Source organism: Acinonyx jubatus, chromosome D4 (genome assembly GCF_027475565.1).
Source record: "Acinonyx jubatus isolate Ajub_Pintada_27869175 chromosome D4, VMU_Ajub_asm_v1.0, whole genome shotgun sequence".
Classification (NCBI taxonomy): Eukaryota; Metazoa; Chordata; class Mammalia; order Carnivora; family Felidae; genus Acinonyx; species Acinonyx jubatus.
In genome coordinates this window covers 47909521-47931572 of record NC_069391.1, presented here as the reverse complement: position 1 = coordinate 47931572, position 22052 = coordinate 47909521, and the positions used below count along the sequence as shown (strand labels likewise).

Sequence of the window (22052 nt, the reverse complement as noted above, 5' to 3'; positions counted from 1 at the left end):
CAACTATAAAAGTGAGCCATTTACACTATTTTCATGTATTGTTTTATGTATATCTGCTATATTCAGTGTTTCTTAAACTGCACCAAAAATAGGAAACACTCAAGTTGGTGTCAGTGGTATCTATATTACTCGGCGGTTGAAAGTGTGACTAATGGTCACCGGCAGACAGCGACTGAAGGGCCATGAAGAGCGGGTTCAGGAAAGGATTTTTCTCAGGTGAGCAGAACAATTAGTTGGGAGAGGGGCTCCCACTGGCACTTCTGTCCTACATGTCATGTCTTATTGTGCTCTTACCATACAAGGATAAAAACCACCCTGTCATTAGAGAAAGAAAGATACTTCATTTTTTAGTGCACGAAGTCGCTTACCCAAGTTGTCCATCCCGGAAGAGTAGAGAAACTGAAAAACAAAAGTAAGAATATAACCTCTTAGCAGACACATAAACAAGACTTCCTCATCTGTAGGTAGAGTGTCTCCTTACGTGTATAACTGGCCATGACGATATGGTACTTATCTCTCTCTTTCTCTCTCTTAGTTAATGCTGCATTTAAAAAAATTTATTTATTTACTTTTATTTGAGAGAGAGAGAGCACACACAAGCAGGGGAGAGGGGCAGAGGGAGAGACAGAGATAATCCCAAGCAGGCCCTGCACTGAGCACAGAGCCTGATGAAGGGCTCCATCCCGTGACCCTGGGGTCATGACCTGAGCCAAAATCAAGAGTCAGACACTCAACCAACTGAGCCACCCTGGTGCCCCCCTCCCCCCCCCCCCCCCCCGCTCTGTTAATGCTGCACTTTAAATTGCCTTACTCATTCAGTATTTAGATTGTCCCTTTATGTGTTCAGGAGTGTGCTAGGCAAAGAGTTCAGAAGCCATTTCCCCACCATGAAGTAGGTCATACCTTAGTTGAGAGAGTACTAACCCATCATTGTACAGTGTGGTCTGGGACGTGATAAAAGTTGTGCTCTGGAGGGGCAGATAGATTTAGACAGATTGGACTCTGAGGGCTTTCTGTGAAAAATTTTAAGGAGTCATAAAGAGCAAGAATGAGATATTAGCACATATTAGGAAGCGAATCTGTACACGGCCAAGGCAATAGAATGTGAGTTTGGGTTTTCTGTGGCCCCAGATAGAAGGTCTGTGTGTTATGCTTTCGGAGGTCAGGTGCTTAGAAAGCAGACTCTGAGACAAAAAGTGCCATGTGAGGAGTTTAGTAGGGAGTGCTACGGGCTCAACGCATGTGAGAAGAGCAGGCAGGACGAGGAACGGAGGAAAACCCGAGCTGCTGTGCAGTCACAGTGTGGCTTTGGTCAAAACCCGGGTGGAGGAAGGGGCTCTGAGACTGCAATGACCCTTCAGGGGTGGAGTGAGGGGTCTGAGCCTTTATCCCTCCACATCCAGTCCTTGGATAGAGGGGAGAAAACTGGGGCTAAATGACTCATTTCAGCCAAAGGCAATTCCAAGAATGACTCCCAAGTCTCTGTATTTACCAAACATCTACATTTCTCAACAGAAGAGATTACTGAACAGTCTGCCATCTTCCACCTTGGAATCCTCTGTCTTTCACAAGTTTGATTTCCCTGTGTTCACACCATAATCTTCATCCAATCGGATATTGTTATGGTTGCAGTTTTGATGTCACACGATCATAGGCATGAGGAACACACACGGTTACAGAAACAAAACTTGGGTTGGATCATCTTCCTGAAGAGACAGTTACTGTCACCTGGCGTATTAGAGTCTTTACATCCAGCTTCTTTAAGAAGGAGAAAGACCATTGAATCTGTTGCTGTGAAAAGGCAGTGATAGAAAAAAGAAAAAAAAAAACTATCCTTACCAACTATCTCCCACCTGAGAGGCTCACTTCTCTCTAGGTATTGTGGGAAAATATGAGATCAGTAACCTCAAAGAGACCATGTCTTCAGCTGTTAACAGTCTACCAAGGCTATCAAGAAACAGAGGCATGGGCTGTAATGTGGAGTCCGAGGACCAAAAGCATCAAAATCATCTAGAAATTGTTAGAAATGCAAATACTCAGTCCCCACTGTAAGACTTAGTGGATCAGAAACACTGGGGTGAAGCCATGCCCCCTGTATTTTAACAAGCCCTCCAGATGACTCTGATACACACTGGAGATGGGGCTTCATTTAGTGCAGGTGATAAGTATCTTGAGCCAAATCTCTACAAGAAGCCATATTTAGGGGAGCCTGGGTGGTGCAGTCAGTGGGGCATCCGACTTCAGCTCAGGTCATGATCTCACGGTTTGTGAGTTCAAGTCCCACGTTGGGCTCTGGGCTGACTGTGTGGAGCCTGCTTGGGATTCTCTCTCTCCCCCTCTCCCTCTGCCCCTCTCCTGCTCATATGTGCTCCCTCTCTCAAAATAAATAAAGTTTAATAAAAGAAAATAATATTCAAAAATATGAGAATGGAAATTCTATTACCCAGATAGTACTGCTGTGAACATTTTAGCGCAATTCTTTTCAGACATTTTACAAGCATTTTTATTTATAGAAATTATGATGGTACTAGTTATTTTGTAACCTGCTTTTTGATTTAATAATCTATTTAGCTCATACATGTATATGTGACAAGGATAACTCAGATGACCCAGCCTATGAGTACAAATGAGCTTATCTTTACTCTGAGCCCCCAACCTTGTCTCTTCAAAATCAATGTACAGAAATCAGTTGCATTCTTATACACTAATAATGAAGCAACAGAAAGACAAATAAAGAAACTGATCCCATTCACAATTGCACCAAGAAGCATAAAATACCTAGGAATAAACCTAACCAAAGATGTAAAAGATCTGTATGCTGAAAACTATAGAAAGCTTATGAAGGAAATTGAAGAAGATATAAAGAAATGGAAAAACATTCCATGCTCATGGATTGGAAGAATAAATACTGTTAAAATGTCAATACTACCCAAAGCTATCTACACATTCAATCCCAATCAAAATTGCACCAGCATTCTTCTCGAAGCTAGAACAAGCAATCCTAAAATTTGTATGGAACCACAAAAGGCCCCAAATAGCCAAAGTAATTTTGAAGAAGAAGACCAAAGCAGGAGGCATCACAATCCCAGACTTTAGCCTCTACTACAAAGCTGTCATCATCAAGACAGCATGGTATTGGCACAAAAACAGACACATAGACCAATGGCATAGAATAGAAACCCCAGAACTAGACCCACAAACGTATGGCCAACTAATCTTTGACAAAGCAGGAAAGAACATCCAATGGAAAAAAGACAGTCTCTTTAACAAATGGTGCTGGGAGAACTGGACAGCAACATGCAGAAGGTTGAAACTAGACCACTTTCTCACACCATTCACAAAAACAAACTCAAAATGGATAAAGGACCTGAATGTGAGACAGGAAACCATCAAAACCCTAGAGGAAAAAGCAGGAAAAGACCTCTCTGACCTCAGCCGCACAAATTTCTTACTTGACACGTCCCCAAAGGCAAGGGAATTAAGAGCAAAAATGAACTATTGGGACCTCATGAAGATAAAAAGCTTCTGCACTGCAAAGGAAACAATCAACCAAACTAAAAGGCAACCAACGGAATGGGAAAAGATATTTGCAAATGACATATCAGACAAAGGGCTAGTATCCAAAATCTATAAAGAGCTCACCAAACTCCACACCCGAAAAACAAATAATCCAGTGAAGAAATGGGCAGAAAACATGAATAGGCACTTCTCTAAAGACGACATCCAGATGGCCAACAGGCACATGAAAAGATGCTCAACGTCGCTCCTCATCAGGGAAATACAAATCAAAACCACACTGAGATACCACCTTGTGCCAGAAAGAGTGGCTAAAATGAACAAACCAGAAGCCTATAGATGCTGGCGAGGATGTGGAGAAACGGGAACCCTCTTGCACTGTTGGTGGGAATGCAAACTGGTGCAGCCGCTCTGGAAAACAGTGCAGAGGTTCCTCAAAAAATTAAAAATAGATCTACCCTATGACCCAGCAATAGCACTGCTAAGAATTTACCCAAGGGATACACGAGTGCTGATGCATAGGGGCACTTGTACCCCAATGTTTATAGCAGCACTCTCAACAATAGCCAGATTATGGAAAGAGCCTAAAGGTCCATCAACTGATGAATGGATAAAGAAATTGTGGTTTATATATACAATGGAGTCCTACGTGGCAATGAGAAAGAATGAAATCTGGCCCTTTGTAGCAACATGGATGGAACTGGAGAGTGTGATGCTAAGTGAAATAAGCCATACAGAGAAAGACAGATACCATATGGTTTCACTCTTATGTGGATCTTGAGAAACTTAACAGAAACCCATGGGGGAGGGGAAGGAAAAAAAAAAAAAGAGGTTAGAGTGGAAGAGATCCAAAGCATAAGAGACTCTTAAAAACTGAGAACAAGCTGAGGGTTGATGGAGGGTGGGAGGGAAGGGAGGGTGGATGATGGGTATTGAGGAGGGCACCTTTTGGTGCACTGGGTGTCGTATGGAAACCAATTTGACAATAAATTTCATATATTGAAGAAAAAGAAAAAAAACTGAGAACAAACTGAGGGTTGATGGGGGGTGGGAGAGAGGGGAGGGTGGGTGATGGGTATTGAGGAGGGCACCTGTTGGGAGGAGCACTGGGTGTTGTATGGGAACCAATTTGACAATAAATTTCATATTTAAAAAATAAAAATAAAAAATAAATAAAAGCTCACACACAAAAAATAAAATATGTATCTTCCTCAGTATCTCCAAGTTTAGAACTCTGGTTTTAAAATTTTAAGAGAGCACCCATATTTAAAAGCAAGCAATTTTTATTTTGTATGAAGCAGTTAAGACAGTAATACAAGTAGGATGTCAACCTAATAAAGCTGAATGTTTGGGGAAACATTAGCATGTACAGTATTGCTTTCAGCTTCTAGATAGGAGTACATATTAACTGCTGTAAATTTCTACTTGGCCTCTTCTCCATTCTGTTCTCTTCAGTTCTTAGGAAAGAAATATCCAGGGGGAGAAAATGTTCTTTCTCTAATTCAAGACTGCGGACAGTCTGTGAACTTGAATAAGGAAAGCCAGGAGCAAATTGTTGTCATGCTTGTTATCGTTATTATTTCGCAGAGATCTTGCACAATGCCGTTCGGGTTTGTGGGGTCTAGAACAGAGTGCACTCTTCTGAGTCAGGCAGATCTGGTGGAAAATCTCTGCCCTGGCATATACTGGCTCCGTGACTTGCTACATTACTTTGAGCAAGTTACTTCACCTTTAAAGTCTTGTTATTCTCATTTCAGAAAAGAATGTAATATAGAAACTATCTTGCTAGGTTAACTTGAGGATCGAATAATGCGTTAAATGAAGGATTTGCTTCTGAAAACTTCCTGGTTTAAAGAAAACAAAAATTCTACTCACCATGTGAAGCAAATGACCTGTATTTGCAGTCAAGTGTGGTAAATGCCTCTCCTCTCTCCACCTCCCTACCTCTAGGTGAACTTGAAGGTACACAGGGGTTGAAAGGTGACGTTGACCAAGACTGCCTCTGCTTCTCTGCCCTTTTCCTCTCTGGCAGTTGGCCCTGCCTCAGACTCAGGAGCCTCTTCAGCTCATCCTCCTTCCTCTGAAGCCAAATCCGAAAGCACAGGCCAACAACGAATACACTTACTAACACTAATTAAACCGAAATGAAATGTGTTTTGTTCTTCAGCAAGTTTTCACATTAAGTGATAGATTTCATCTCGAATTGTACAATGAGTCAAAAACAGAGCATGACGTAAAGTGGCAGAATTAGCCCCAGAATTTTGGACCATGGCTCTGCTTCTTACATTGGGTGAAGGTCACTGTGGCCGTGGGAAAGCCACCGAGCCTCAACTGAACGTCAGTTTCTCTGGCCCCGCATTTGTTCCATCATGGTTTCGGGAAGCTCCCGGCTGGAAGAGCTGGAATCCCTTCATCCCTAGCAGCTCTCATGAGTGGAAACCCCCTCCCTTGGTTGGCACGAGTGCCCTTCTGTGCAGCCCTCCACCTCCTCCTGGCCACTCCCCTCCCCTCCAGGGGAAGGCTGGAGCAGTCCTGTTTCTTCTACCCTTCAACTAACACTTCCTTTTGCCAGCAAGACTCCGTCATGCGTATTTCTAAGAACTCTGACTTGTTAGGTACATTTTCATTTATTGTTTTAATTTGTAATGTTCACACGATTAAAAATACAAAAATATGCTGGAAAACCTCCCTCCCCCTGCTTCTTCCCCTAGTCTCGTTTCCCCAAAACACAAGTTATCATTGTAATTCATTCTTATATATTCTTTATTTGTTCATGCACAAGTTAGGTCAGATAGAAAATTTGTTTTACATTTTATTAAAAAAAATTTTTTTAATGTTTATTTACTTCTGAGAGACAGACAGAGACAGAGTGCGAGCAGGGGAGGGGCAGACAGAGAGGGAGACACAGAATCCGAAGCAGGCTCCAGGCTCCGAGCTGTCAGCACAGAGCCCGACGTGGGGCTCGAACTCACGAACCGCAAGATCATGACCTGAGCCAAAGTCGGCCTAACCGAGTGAGCCACCCAGGCGCCCCTTGTTTTACATTTTAATGTCAAATACAGCATTTTATACACACTGTTCTGCATCTTGCCTATTTTTTTACTTTTTTCTTTCAGTACAGGAAGAGCATCCTCACTCTGTTCTCCAGCTGGGTGGTGTTCCTTTGTGTGACTATACTTCAACTGTCTCGAACTAAAAGAATTTGAGTGGTTTCCTGTCTTTTGATATTATAAATAATGCTGCAGTGAACAGTATTGTATGCACGCCATCAGACACATATGCAAGCATTTTTATAAGGTCAATTTCAAGTTTATGGCTCAAAGATGGTAATTGTAACAGATATCAATATATTGCCTCTACAGCGAGCCTACCAATTTCCAGTGCTCTGGCAAATTATAGGAGCATCCCTCTCCAAAATCTCCACAAAAGTGTGGGCCCTCGGCTGTTATGAATCGCATGCTGTTCACTTTTAATTTGTATTTTTTATCATTATAAGTGAGGTTGAACCTGTTTTCATGCATCTGTTTTCCCTCTGCAATCTGCTGTTCATGACCTTTGGCCATATTTCTATTGTGTCACCTGTAACAGATATTCAGTGTGTATTGACATTTTCAAGTCTGGCAATGCACACTATTCCTTGTACTTCTTAATGTTTCTACCAATTTCTGGCAAAGAAATCATTGGAATGGATGTGGTAAGTTAAGAAATTAGTTCGGTGGAGACATACCTCATTTACTTTGAGGAAAATAAACCCATTTGAAGAACCAAGTATGAAATACTGATGAATCTATTTTATCTCATGAAAATTTAAGATGAATGGAAAATACAAAGTGACATTACAAAACAAAGACCATTGTAGTCACTATGCATGGTCTTAAAGGACAGGTAAATATACATATATCTACACACACGAAACCAAAGCAATTAATGACAAGAAGAAATAGTCTCTGGAAGAGTCCTCCCGCCCCTCCACCTACCCTATGCTTCTAAAGTCTGCCCTTGGCTCATGCTCCACATTCTTCAAGGAATGCATTCCTCGTTTGCTTATCTTTCTTATCAGCTGGAGTGCAAAGAAGAGACACCGGTTGATTTCTACTCGAACAATGGTCCAGGCACAGCTGCTGTACTCTTGGCTTTCCAGGTAATCATGGATCCTTTGGAAGTACATTTTAATCTGTAACCTAACGTTCTCACTCCCCAAGATGCAGCTGTCCTGCTCTGCTTCCGGGCCTGTGAGTTCTTCTAGGTATTCCAGCTGTTGATGAAGCTCAGTGAGGAACTTCTCCACGTGGCTTTCCTCCCAACCATCTGAAGAAGTATTTGCCCTGAAGAGGTTGAAGATCTGCTGAAGCATCTCGTGAAGAATGGCCAGTGCTTGTCCTTTCTGGTACTGGCGAAGGTTCACGGACCGCTGGGGAAGCAGGAAGTTTTTCCTGTGTGGCAGACACTGCTGAATTGATGAGCTTTGCAATGTACTCAAGAGTTTTAAACTCTCTCTGTTTACTCTTTGTTGGAAGAGAGCCAGTTTCAACTCTAGGGAGAAGATAGTAGAAGAGGCCAACAGCACCGACACAATTTCAAAGAAATGCTTGTTAATCATGGTGAAGGTCAAGTATGCCACTTATCTCTGGGCAGACTTAGTTAGGAAAGCTCCAGCTTTAGTGAATGTTTGCCTTTCATGCAGCTCAGATTGTTCTGGAAGGTGTTCTCTTTTGTTGGTTTTGTTTTCTGATGCTGTCATTACTCCGAGATTACATACTGGGTTTTCTGGTTCCCTTTTCATAGTGTTTATGGGACATTTCCTCCACTTTCCCCATTGTGTTGGCTGTTTAACGAAGTAACCAAAAGAACTTGTTTCATTGTATGTGTTCCTTGGATAATTACAGACTAGTCACCCAATATGATTTTCTATTACTCTTATTATGTATTAGATACAAAGTTTCACTCAACACAATATGCTTTCTAAATATTTAGTCAAGCTTATTAAAGTTCTTTTATTGAGAGTATTTTTTTAAAGGAGTACTCTTTCATGGAGTAATATTTATCAGAGGCTTAGCAGCACCTATAGTGTGCTTGGACGGGGCGGGGGCAGGGAATTAAAATCTATACAGACTACTAAATTTAAAAACTCAAGTAGAACTGTAAATTTGTGCAAATGCTTGAGCAAATTAACCTTAAAATATGTATGAGCAATCTAAAATTGTTTTTTAATGTTTATTCATTATTTGTTTTTGAGAGAGAGCGAGAGAGAGAGCAGGTGAGGAGCAGAGAGAGAATCCCAAGCAGGCTCCTCACTGTCAGCACAGAGCCTGACATGGGGCTCCAACTCCCAAACCATGAAATCATGACCTGAGCAGAAACCAAGAGTCGGACACTCAATAGACTGAGGCACCCAGGCATCCCAAATTGTTTTATATCTTACTAAAGTAGTTCAATATCTAAGTTTCTAACCTATGAAAGTAATGTGAATGAGAAAAAAATTAGCAAAAGAAGGTCATTATAATGTTATTACAACTGCAGAATATTAGAAATGGCTTATAGGTCCAATAATAGGGAAATGGTTAAATAAATGTTGGTATATCCATATAATTAAACGCCATGTAATCATTACAAATGATAAAGTTATATGTGAAAAGGTTGGGCAGTTGGCTGATGTACATTCCCTAGGGTACCGCTAACTATGGTAAACCAAAGCTACTCTCTTTACATTAATAATGCCTCTTGAATTACAAATACCCAGTTCCACATTTTAAGTCCTCCCAAATATGCCTTCAATCTACCTTACCAATCTTATCTCCCACTGTTGCTCCAAATATAAGGTAAGGGAAACTGAATTCCAGATAAAGTTAATGACTCACTATTTCCTTAATACACCTAGCAGAGGTGTGTGTGTGTGTGTGTCTTCTCTCTCAGAAATATCACCCATGGTATTACCTCCTTCACCTCTAATATGTGTCTGTGTAAGGACTAAAGGTTACTTCTTTAGGATGTAGATTTCTTTTACGAAGCTATAATCTGTCTTCTGGATCCTCACAGCATTGTATACCTTTTTAAAAACACTTTTCTTGTTCTGTCTTATGCACGGCTATATATTTTTGTCACATTTACATTTATGTGAGTATGTAAGTATGATTAATGTCATATAGCAGGGTAATATCTAACCATGTTGCTATTTGTTTTCTAATTGTTCATATGGTTTTTTTCCTTCTTTTGGATTGATTACAAAACATGATTCCATTTTATCTCCACTATTGGTTTATTAGCTATACCACTTTATTTTTATAGTAGTTTCTCTAGGGTGTAAAATATATGTCTTTGGGGTGCCTGGGTGGCTCAGTTGGTTAAAAGCATCTGACTCTTGATTTCAGCTCAGGTCATGGTCAGTTTGTGGGATCGAGCACCATGTGGGACTTTGTGCTGATAGTGTGGAGCCTGCTTGGGATTCTCTCTCCCTCTCTCTCTGCCCCTCCCATGCTCGTGTGCTTTCTCTCTTTCTCAAAATAGATTTAAAAACTTAAAAAATATTAAAATATATATCTTTATTTAGCATATTACAATTTACTTTCAAATAATATTACACAGACTTAAAGGATATCACAATATACTCTTCTCCATCCACTCATCCTTTGTGCTCTAGTTGTTATACATTTTCATGTGTTTTAAACCCCACAAACATTGATACTATATTTATTTTAAATAGTCAATTATATATTTTAAAGAGATTTTTTAAATGAGGAAACCTTTCTTCTATATTTACTCATTATCATACATTTACCAACATACCATTTCTGGTGCTGTTCATTTCCTTTCAGTAGATCTAAATTTCTATTTGCTATCATTTTTCTTGAATAACTATTATTATTCTTAAATCCTTTAATAATTCTTGTATCTCAGTTCTGCTGGTGACAAATTCTCTTGGCTTTTTGTTTGTCTGAAAAAGCATTTTGCCTTCAGTTTGAACATACGTTTTTGCTGAGTATAGAATTCTAAGTTGAGATAGTTTTTCCCTCAGTACTGTAAAGATGTTGTTCCATTGTCTTTTGGCTTGCACGATTTCTGAAGAGAAGACTGCTGTCATCTTAATTTTATTTCTTTTGCATAATATGTCTTCTCTTTCCCCAACTGCTTTTAAGGTTTTCTCTGTACCATTATATTTCAGCAATTTGATGATAATGCGCCTTGATGCAATTTTCTTCTTGTATCTTCTATTACGAGTTTCCTAAGCTTTTTGAATCTGTGAGTTTATAATTCTTTTAAATTTACTTATTTTTGAGAGGGAGACACAGAGCATGAGCAGGGAGGAGGCAGAGACAGAGAGACACAGATCCAAAGCAGGCTCTAGGCTCTGAGCTGTCAGCACAGAGCCCGATGCAGGGCTCAAACTCACGAACCGCGAGATCATGACCTGAGCTGAAGTTGGGCGCTTAACCAACTGAGCCACCCAGGCGCCCTGATAATTTTAATTAAATTGGGAAAAGTTTCAGGCCTTATTTTTTTCAACATTTTTTATCTCCTTCTGGGACTTTAAGTACAGATATATCAGACCATCCAGTATGATCATACAGGCCACTGATGCTTTGTTCGTTTAGCTTTTTCTCTTTTATTTTTGATCATTTCTATGGCGATGTCTTCAGGTTCAGTGATAATTTCTTCTGCTTTATCTTATCTGAATGTTAATCCCATCTAGTATATTTATCACTTTAGGTAGTATATTTCTCATCTCTAGAAGTTTTTTTGTTCCTTTTTGATATCTTTCATTTCTTTCCTCATCATGTTCATCTTTTCTCCTATCTTCCTGAGCTTATGTGGTTTATTTATGATAGGTGTTTAAGCTTCCTTCTCTGCTAATTCTGTCATTTGTGTCATTTCTGGGCCTTGTTTCATGATTATCTTTTCTACTGCTTATGGGTCCTATTTTCCTGTTTCTTTGTATGCCTGATGGCTTTTGGCTGGATTCAGAACATTCTAAGTTCTACATCATGGGTACTGGATTTGTTAAGCCCTACATATACGCCGGGCTTTGTTTTAGGACATAGTTGAATTACTTGGAATCTGTTTGATTTGTTTGGGGCTTGTTTTTAAACTTTGGTAGCATGGATGGAGCAGACTTTGTAGTCTAGGGTAATGTCATCTCACTACCAAGGGACCATCCTTATAAGGACTCTACTCACTGTTCCCTGTACTAGGAAGTCTTTGCACTCTGGCTGATGGAAGCAGGAGATGTTCCCAGCCCTGTGTCCACCCTGGGGATAGTTGGCCCATTCCTTTTTAAAAAATATTTATTTATTTTGGGGAGAGCACAAGCAGGGGAGGGTCAGTGAGAGGGGGACAGAGGATCCAAAGTGGGTTCTACGCTGAAAGGTTGACGGCAGTGAGCCTGACGTGGAGCTGGAACTCAGGAACGGTGAGATCATGACCTGAGCCAAAGTCTGACGCTCAGCCCACTGAGCCACCCAAGCACCGAGGCCGATTCCTTCCTGAGTATTCTTTCCCCAGTCTTGAGATTCTAAGTGACATGGACACTAGGTATTCTTAACAAAAAGTTGTGTGTGCAGGGCACGTGGGTGGCTCAGTTGGTTAAGCGTCTGACTTCGGCTCAGGTCGTGATCTCGCGGTTCGTGAGTTTGAGCCCCGTGTCGGGCTCTGTGCTGACAGGTCAGAGCCTGGAGCCTGCTTCGGATTCTGTGTCTCCCTCTCTCTCTGCCCCTCCCCCACTCACGTTCTGTCTCTTTCTTTCTCAAACATAAGTAAAAAACATTAAAAAAAAAAGAGTCGTGTGTGTGCATGTGCATGTGTACATGCACTTGAGTGTGTGCCTATACACATGCATGTGCATGTAGAGGGTCACGAACGACATATGAAGCCCATGAAATGGCAAAGCCTAGTGTGTGGGTCCCTTTCGTCTAAATCTAAGGATGGTATTAAGGGAATCTACTGCCAGCTTATAATACTTGAGAGAAAAACAGTGGAAAAGTATGACAATGAAAAAAAAGTGCTAAGTCTTAAGTATCACTGATTAAGACAAAGTCTTTGAAAAAAAATAGAATAGGGGCGCCTGGGTGGCTCAGTGGGTTAAGCATCCAACTTTGGCTCAGGTCATGATCTCACAGTCCATGAGTTTGAGCCCCACGTCAGGCTCTGTGCTGACAGCTTGGAGCCTGGAGCCTGCTTCAGATTCTGTGTCTTCCTCTCTCTGACCCTCCCCCGTTCATGCTCTGTCTCTCTCTGTCTCAAAAATAAATAAACATAAAGAAAATTTTAAAAAAGAAAGAAAAAATAGAATAAACTAACAGTGGCAATCTATCTTCCACTAGAATGGACTTTGTAAGTGGTTTTTAAATTTGCTCAAATATACATTTTTATCTATTCACCTTTTTTCCCACGAATTTATTTAACATTATTGTCAATCTAAAAAACATTGATGCTGCAAAAAAAAAAAACAACCTCGTGATGACCTCTCTGTGTTCAAAACATACCACAATAGCTCATTAGTAAGAAAGGCATTAAATTTTTTTTAATGTTTATTTATTTTTGGGGGATAGAGACAGAGCAGAAGCAGGGGAGGGGCAGAGAGAGAAGGAGACACAGAATCTGAAGCAGGCTCCAGGCTCCAAGCTGTCAGCATAGAACCCGCTGCAGGGCTTGAGCCCACTAACCGTGAGATCATGACCTGAGCTGAAGTCCAGAACACTTAACCAACTGAGCCACCCAGGCGCCCCTGTAAGAAAAGCATTTTACATTTAACCAAAAGATGGCAGCATAACATCAATTCCTTAGAGCCTGGTATCATCTTGCACTGTTGGCAAGAGAAATCCAAAAGTTCATGGCACCTAGTGGTCTAATAATGTGTGGTCAGCAACACATTATTACTTTGACAAAATGAATAGTTCCCATAATGCATAAGATCATTAATTACTCTAAGTCATATGAAGACACTTGCTGGTTAGTATTGTGAAGTCTTTCCCTTTTCCTGCCTCGATCGCTTTAATGGACACTTGTTGCTTCCTGACCATCCACAGACATCACTTCTCCCTTTTCTAAGGGCTGTTGGTCAGCACAACCTGACTTCTCTGCATGCTCTTGGGTCTTGTGCTTCTGGCCAGAGTCCCCATCTGATACATCTAGCCCTCATCCAGGCTACTCACTACCTCACTTTCCCTGGACTCAGTGATTATTTTGGGCATGGTCATTTGTCACAATGATCTCAACACACCTCTGCCCCCTTTTTTCTGAGTATCTATTTACAAAAATTTAACCATATGAATTTATCTGCCATCGGATGCTGTTACTTAGAAGTGATCTTAAATGACATATAATCTCTCTGCTTCGTATACCTCTTCTGAAAAATCCAGTCCTAAAACCACTATTTGGGCAGAAAAAAAGGTAAGAATTGTGCCAGAAGAGGTGGGGATGCATGGTAGTTCAGAGGGATGCCAGGGCTCAAAGAGGATGAGGCGAGCCTCCATATGGACAGCTGACCTAGCATGGGGTGTTGGAGCCTGAGAAGAGTAGAGTATCTGTGGGGGTACAGTTTCTGAAAAGAGCCATAGCCTAAGGCGAGTGACTTATGGAGGAAGGCAAAGTTCTTATGGAGAAAGTTTCAAAGTACAGCCATAGAAATTACTCAACAACTTTATTCTCCGTTTATTTATAAAAGTTGTATATATTTAAGGTAAATAATGTGATATTTTGGTATACATGTACATTGTGAAATGATCACTATAGTCGAGCTAATTAATGTATCTATTACCTCAACGGGGGCGCCTGGATGACTCAGTAGGTTAAACAACTAATTTCTGCTCATGTCGTGATTTCACGGTTTGTGAGTTCGAGCCTTGCATTGGGCTCTCTGCTGTCATTACAGAGCCCACTTTGGATCCTCTGTCCCTCCCTTTCTCTGCTCCTCCCCACTCACATGTGTGCTCTCCCTCTCTCTCTCACAAAAATAAACAAACATTAAATATATATACCTCATATAGTTCATAAAGCTTACGTAAATACTTACTAGTGTTAATGAGTTAAATAGAGGAATAGCCAGGCAGCCACATCAAAATGCCTAGATGCCATACCTACTCAGAGGATCAAAGTGAGCCCCATCAGTAATGGGACAAATTGAAATCATGCACCATCTCATAAGATGCAGATCAAAATAACAACATCCCTTCTGCGCTATTCCCACCAATGTAAATAACTTGGATTTAATCATGAGGAAATATCACCTAAACCAAAATTGAGGAACATTCTACAAAATAATTGCCCTGTAACAGTTCAAGGCTGTGAAAGTCAAAGAAAGACCAAGGAAACGTTTCAGATTAAAGGAGACTAAAGGGACCTCCGGTTTCCAGTTCTGCAAATGAGGAGCTTACAAGGCATCACTCTGTCCTATTACGTAAAAAGCTAAACACACTGAAAAATCAATCACTCTTTTTGGATCCATAAGACAGAGGAAGACACAGGGCAAACCAATGCCCCCCAAATTGGAGAGAGAGAGGCCGGAGAATCCAGGGACTAACAGTTTACTGAAGCAGAGGCTCATGAGCAGAAACCATTGTGGGAAACAGGGTGGGAGCAGGAAACCTGAACTGTAATTGGCAGATTGCTAGAGGTTCCGTGAGACTAAAGAATATGCCAGCTGAACACACTGTGATTCTCAACAGTGTCCATTTGCTATTAAGGATATTACTGGTACAACTGGACAAATCTAAACATGAAGGCTGAGTATTACATTCTTCTAATGTAATGATGTTAATTTCGTAGTTTTGATGATGACATTATGGTTATGCAGGAGAAATGTTCCTGCTTATAGGAAATACACGTTAAAGTTCGTGAGAATATTGGGGCATCAGACAGGCAGTTACTCTGAAATGTTTCAAAACCAAGATTCTCTCTCTTATATTGGCAATTTTTGTGACTAGTCCAAAAGGGGGGAAAAGTGTGTGTTTGCATGTGCATGTATTTTTTTAGTGAAATTATTCATTTTTGAGATGTGATCACTGAGGCCTCATAGGGCAGAGTACCCTTCTTTCTCCATACTATCATCTCCTATGCTGTTTTTTTGGCCCCTCTTCACAGTTTAATTGAGGCCAAGAATGGCAAAAATACAGGGAAAGAAAAGGCCACCACTCTGCATTATGAGTATAGCATGATGCTTAAGCTCATGGGCTCTAAAGTGTGACAGCCCAGCTTTACTATCTGTTTGCTGTGTGCTCTTAACCAAGCGATTAACATCTCTGCGTCTCCATTACATCAATGTAAAGACAAGGGTAACAACAGTATCTCATGCAGCTGTTGTGACTTCTGGTTGAAACAATGTGCTTATCACAGTGTTTGGCAGTTGCTCCACACTCAATAAATGATATTAGTATGTTATTTGTATGAGGTATGACAGTATCAATAGATTGAAACACTCTCTTGCATTGATCCCCGGACAAGTACATTCAACATAGCTCTCCCAAGCTCAGTCCCCGCTCAGTCCCCTATTAATCAGTCACAGCTGAAAATAAGATGAAGCCTATCTTCCATCAGTGTTTTTTTTTTTTTCCAGTAAATGTCAATTAATCCAAAGAAAGAAGGATCAAGAGGGTGCATGCTCTAAAAGCACTTAGACAACATGTAGTGGTCCTCATGACATTAATTCAGTCAACAAATTTTTATTAATTGCTTATTATCTTCTTATCACTGTTTAGGCCTGTTCAGTGGGCCAGTGATAAAGATCCCAGGAATGAAGCTTAACTGGATTAGGTAGGGTGAGAAGGGAAAAACAGTGAAGTATAATCAAATTGTATAGCATGACAGAAAAGTAGATCAGAACAAGATCAGTTGGGAGCATCTTCTCTTTCTACTTATAGACTGCCTGGCTGTAGAACTTCCATATACAGAACAAGAAAACCAGGTAGCCTAAGATCACCCCCTGAGGCACACCAGGATCTAAGGAATGAGTGGACGAGGATACCACAAAGGGAAATAGAGTGTCTGGATCAGTAGAAGGGAAAGCGGCTTTCAAGAAAGAAGGGTAGCCTAACAGTGTCCCATGCTGCTGAGTGGATAAGCAAAGAAAGTACTTGAAAGCAGACATTGGTGTTAATGACATGGAAGTCATTAGTGACTTTCGTAAACAGAATTTTCAACAGAGCAGTCTGGGTGGGAGCCAGATTTCACTGCTTTTAAGATGAAATGGAAAAAACAATGTAGGTGATGCCAACAAAAGTTTGATCACTACATGGAGGAGAAAAACCAAAAGAAAGCAATAATATTCAATATTCAATCTTGGAGGGCTTTGATATTTTATTTTGGTTTTTGAGGTGGTAATGGCAACCTGTTGACTAGATGAGGCCAGTGGAGAGAGGAGAAAGAGATGGAACTCATGGCAGGCTTGGTCTTTAGCAGGAAGGATGGAAGAAAGACTAGGTGTCAATATAAAATTATATTCACATATATATATTTCATATTTAATGTATATGCATGTATTACTTGACTAATATACCTGGTTAGTCACCAGGTATATAGTGCATAGCTGCTTAGTCACCCCTAAGGTAATAATGACATCAATTTACCTTGCTTTGAACAGAAGCAGAGAAGGTCCACAGTCCATCCAGGATTGGGACTTCGCCAGGTGGTATTCAACTGAATGACAATGAAACAAGGGACTCTAAGATACGAGAAAGAGAGCGGTGGAAGTGTTGAATTCTGGAACTGATTACAGGCGAGTCTGGATTATACCTAAATGATCAAGTTCAGGGGCAATATAGTCCACCTACACCCCTCTGATCATACTTCACAATTGACTTCCTATTTTCTCTAGTCTTCATATTTATACTTGGTTAGATAACAATGCTACTTGTGTATCCACTCACATGGCAATATCCACTTACTTAATATATACTGCATATGAAATCCTTCTTGTAAAGCTTTATGTATTTGTAATTTATCACCTCCTCTTTTCTTCCCCTCACCCCCAACCCTCAGCAGGATTCTTCGGTAAAATATTGTAAAGCAACAGAGACTCTTAGCACATCAAAATATCAAAGTCATAAGAAGTGGTCCAGATAACAAGAGAAAGATTTTTGCTACACAGGATCCTTTCTGACAAAATTAAAAGACCTAAGCTTTTCGGAGATCAACAGGAAAAGATACACCAAAGCTCTTCAAAGATGCAGGCAAATATGGGCATCATGATTTTGAGAATATTTCATCACGCAGCCAGGAGTGAACTGGGTAATTGGGGAGGGAGGGGACAAGAAGTTTAAGACAGAGGGAAAATGAAGGGCAGAAGAGAGAGATGGAACCCTGTACAACCATGAAAGATGGTCTGTATAAACTGAAAAGCATCTCAGTGGGAAAAGTTAAGAAATTGTTTGCATGTCCTCCGAACTCCAAGTATGTTTACTGTTGGTTAGTGGTAGAATTTTCTTTCTAGTAGCAGACAACACCCCCATGATTGTCTAAAATTTTTATTTAACTACCATTATTGCACTACATGCTAACTAACTTGGATGAAAATTAAATAAAATTTTTATTTAACTAACACCTACAACTCTATGTGTAAGGCATTACTTTTGGCAAACTCTAAATATGAATTCATTTCATTGTTCTATGATTTAAGTGCTCTTACAGCTCCCATCGCACAAATAAGGAAACCAAGACACGGACATATTAAATCCAAATGTTGTGCAGTACTAAGAGTACATATTGATATTATTTATAATCTTTATAATAGGCTTGAGAGGTAGGTCTTATTATCTCCACTTTAAAATGAAAAGAAAAAAAAAACCACCTGTGATTTAGAGAAGTTAAATAACATTTCCAACCACAGGGACTTTCACTTCTGATCATGAGGGACTTACAGGTCAAGAATTAACCTCCCAGAGTAAACAGCTAGAAAACTAGACAAAATATAGGCAACAGCTATTTGTAGTCACTGGATGAAAGGCAGCGGAAGACTGTCGTTCCTGAGAGATGGGAAGCAAATGAGGCTTTCTAATTGGAGGCAATTTCTAGACTGGGCTCCAGGAAGGAGGATCCTCCCTAGACAATCTCTCTGAGTTGAAGAAACAGAGATTAGAGTTTGGGGAGGCCAAAAACAACCAGAACTTGCAGAGCAGAGCACCCAAAAGGAGGGAGCTCGTTATGGAGAGAGAGTTCCAGAAATTTTCAGAGGGGTACTCTTGAGTCCTTGGTGAATACTGACCTGTGCACACATCAGGTGAAGCCCAGTAAGGCTCAACAAGTATAACGTTCAGAGGAAGAAAACAAACATCATGGGGCTTGAAGCCAAAGAATACATTCAGGGTTGGAAATCATTCCAAGTCCCACCAGCTACCTAGGAGAGACATTCTTGAATCCATAGGGCATTCAATGAAGAACCCCCAAAAAGTCACTCTTAAATATAAGGCTAAATTAGTCCTAAAGTAAAGCCTAATCAAGACCTGTCTTGAAAGAGCTTAAGAACAAGATCGGAAAAAAACCAACTAATCTACAACCAATGACTGCCTACAGAACAAAACCCAAAATTCTTTAAAAAAAATAAAACAAAATCCAGCACTCTAAAACATAAAACTGCAATGTCTGACATTCAATATAAACTATTAAACCTATAAGGATATAGGAAAATGTGTTTCCCGTATTCAGGGAAAAAAATGAGTCAACAGAAATGGACTGAGAGATGATGGAATTAGCAGAGATATTAAAGCAGCTACTCTAAATAAGATCCACAGGGAAAATGAACATAAATACAATGAGAAGGGAAATGGAAAACAGAACAAAAAACTGAACCAAAGAGACACTCAAGACCTGAAAAACACAATATCTGAAAATGTCACTAGATGGGATTAATAACCCAAAACAAAGACACAGCAAAATGGTTAGGTCATAAGCAGAATTAAAACCAAGCTCCACGTGACTCTAAGGTATTATCATGTTCCCTTGGTGCTTCTCATTTTACAGTGCCTTCAAAAAAAAAAAAAAAACCCACAGCTAACAACAAAAGTAGAAATATCATCCAAGGAGAGGTTTTGTGGGTAGAAGGGCAAATGTAAACATGTCACAAGGAAGAGAACAATTTGAGGATCAAGACAGACACAGGCTTATATTCTAGCTCTGTCATTTAGCTAGGTGAACTTGTACAAACCTCTACAGCTTTGAATTTATTGCCTCATCTGTAAAATCGGGATAGAAAGATAGCCTGATACATAACAATATATACCAATTATTGAGATAACATGTGAGAAGTTATTTATCATCCACTTGGCACACAGAGACATAACTGTTTTTCAATCGCTAGTAGGGGAGAACCCTGAAATTCTTACCTGGGCTTAAGAAAGTACATAAAAATCAATGATTGAAAGGTCTGAACAAGGCTCAGGAAAAGCTCTGTTCTCTCTCTCTCTCTCTCTCTCTCTCTCTCTCTCTCTCTGTGTGTGTGTGTGTGTGTGTGTGTGTGTGTGTGTGTTTAAGGGAGTGGTCCTGGGTGCCAAGAGGTCCTGGATCCTTTTGCACCAAACTTTTGCCGCATCTAAATCTAATGCACCAGATAATGTGAGCAAACATATTTCTTCCAGAATAGTATACAATGTCTTAATGGATGCTGCTCTTTTGACCCGAAAAAGTTAACAGGGATTCTACGTGGAAATCATTACAGAAAAAGATCTGCCAAAATATGTATTTTAGGAAACGTGCCAGTCAACTTCACATTGTTGTAATGAATGCTGTCTTGTTTCCTTGGAACAAAATGTATTTGAAAGAGTCCGTGTCTTACGCTGAGATAGTCCTGGCTCTGAAATAGCACACGAGCTGCACAGTACTTGGAGAGCCAGTCAACTGCAGTAAGCCGCCATTTTGGTAAAGTAGGTATGTAACAGTAACACCATAGACTAGTTACAAGGATTAAATAAAGTAACATATATAAATTGCCTAGTATTAGTAATTTAAAATTAGTTTGCTGTCCTTCTGGAGTCCTTTTTGTCCCCCTCCAATTCCTATTTATTTTATTTGACATGAAATCTTCCTGATACGGGAACTGAGCTAAGGTTCCAAACCACTGGTCCCTGGTGTCAACTCTCTCAGGTTAGATTTGTCACTTCTTCCTTTCCTGAAGAAACATTTGATAGACCAAAAGAGACAAACACCAGAGAAGCCACTGTAACCACATGGGGCTCTGTCACATTTGGAATTCGTTATTCTCTGAGTTTTGAGAAGAACTCAACTGGCTTCAGTCCTTGGCAGAGCAAAGAGAAAAATAAATCAAAAGTCTATAAAATAGTAAAGAGCTATAAACTTTGCCCTTTGCCTTCTTACTCTAGCAGACATTTTTCAAGGCTCTAAGCAATTATCAAGTGACACGGTTGTCTAAAATCAATACTGCTACCTGTGTAACGACCAGAAAGCAGATATGAACAAGGATATGAACCAGCCTGAGCTGGTCCAGGGATTGATGAGTTTGCTGAGTAACTTAGTCTGACTACCTGGTCACATATTTCTCTTGACACAGTGAACAACTAGGACCAGAGGGATCCCTAGCGGGAAGGCTATGGCCTAAAAGCCTTCCCACTAGTGGGAAGTTTCCAGGAAACTCTTAGACTGAAGTATTATCAAAAGATCAGTGAGATGGGAGAATATCATGTGATCTATGGACTGCCATGCCAGGAATCCAAGTTCACCTCAGTTCCAGATAAAGATACTCTTGTGGCCTGAGATAAGAATTATTGCCTCAAATAAATAAGATGTTCTTCTAAATAAATAAATAAACTAAAAACTAAGACAAGGTATCACTGCTTAAAAAAAATCTTATTAAAGGTGCAGTAGATTTGTAAAGTTCTTTTTTTTTTTATTTTTTTTTTAACGTTTATTTATTTCCGAGACACAGAGAGATAGAGCATGAGAGGGGGAGGGGCAGAGAGAGAAGGAGACACAGAATGTGAAGCAGGCTCCAGGCTCTGAGCTGTCAGCACAGAGCCTGATGCGGGGATCGAACTCACAAACCATGAGATCATGACCTGAGCCGAAGTCGGTTGCTCAACCGACTAAGCCACCCAGGCGCCCCTGTAAAGTTCTTTATAACGAGTAAACACCTATGCCTGGAGCTCAAAAAGGGAGGAGTATTTAACAGACTTAAATTCAATTTCAATTTTTTTGAACATAATTACACTTATTAACAGTGAGTCAATTTATCTGCATGCTCAACTTCCTGAGGGTACCTTAGTTTGACCCCATCTATCAGTGTCAAACTTCACTCCGACTAACCTGGGAAGCCAGGAAACCCAATCTGTGTGTTATATTCCTTGGGTCATGTGTGAATGCAAGATGAAGAGAGTCATTCTAAAGATAGAAAACTGGGAGACAGCTGCCCAGAGTGGCCCCTATTGAAATTCAAGAGAAGACGGCTTGGAAATGGACACACACTAACAACAGGCAGCAACTGGGGCACGGGTGGAGCACGCTGGAAGGATGGCAGTGTCTCTGATAAGTGTCCTGTGTGGTGACAGTTCTCCTTTTTGGGGGTAGGAATAAAGGTTTTTTAAAAGAAGTCTTTAGACACAGGA

At 40.4% G+C, this 22052-nt stretch overlaps 2 protein-coding genes across 3 annotated transcripts in view; both read right to left on the bottom strand.

Moving 5' to 3' along the window:
* LOC106986379 (ubiquitin-conjugating enzyme E2 variant 1-like) overlaps nucleotides 1-22052 on the bottom strand; it is a 77514-nt gene that overhangs the window by 9269 nt on the left and 46193 nt on the right. The window contains exon 2 of one of the 2 annotated variants that reach the window (XM_053205034.1): nucleotides 369-399. The exons of the other annotated variant lie outside the window; for it this stretch is intronic. The gene's annotated coding sequence lies outside the window, so the exon portion shown is untranslated. The remainder of the gene's footprint in view (nucleotides 1-368; nucleotides 400-22052) is intronic. 2 annotated transcript variants of the gene reach the window in all.
* IFNE (interferon epsilon) lies at nucleotides 4691-10481 on the bottom strand. Its single transcript, XM_053205035.1, has one exon. It carries the CDS (start codon nucleotides 8114-8116, stop codon nucleotides 7490-7492), a length of 627 nt encoding a protein of 208 aa, XP_053061010.1. The 5' UTR covers nucleotides 8117-10481; the 3' UTR covers nucleotides 4691-7489.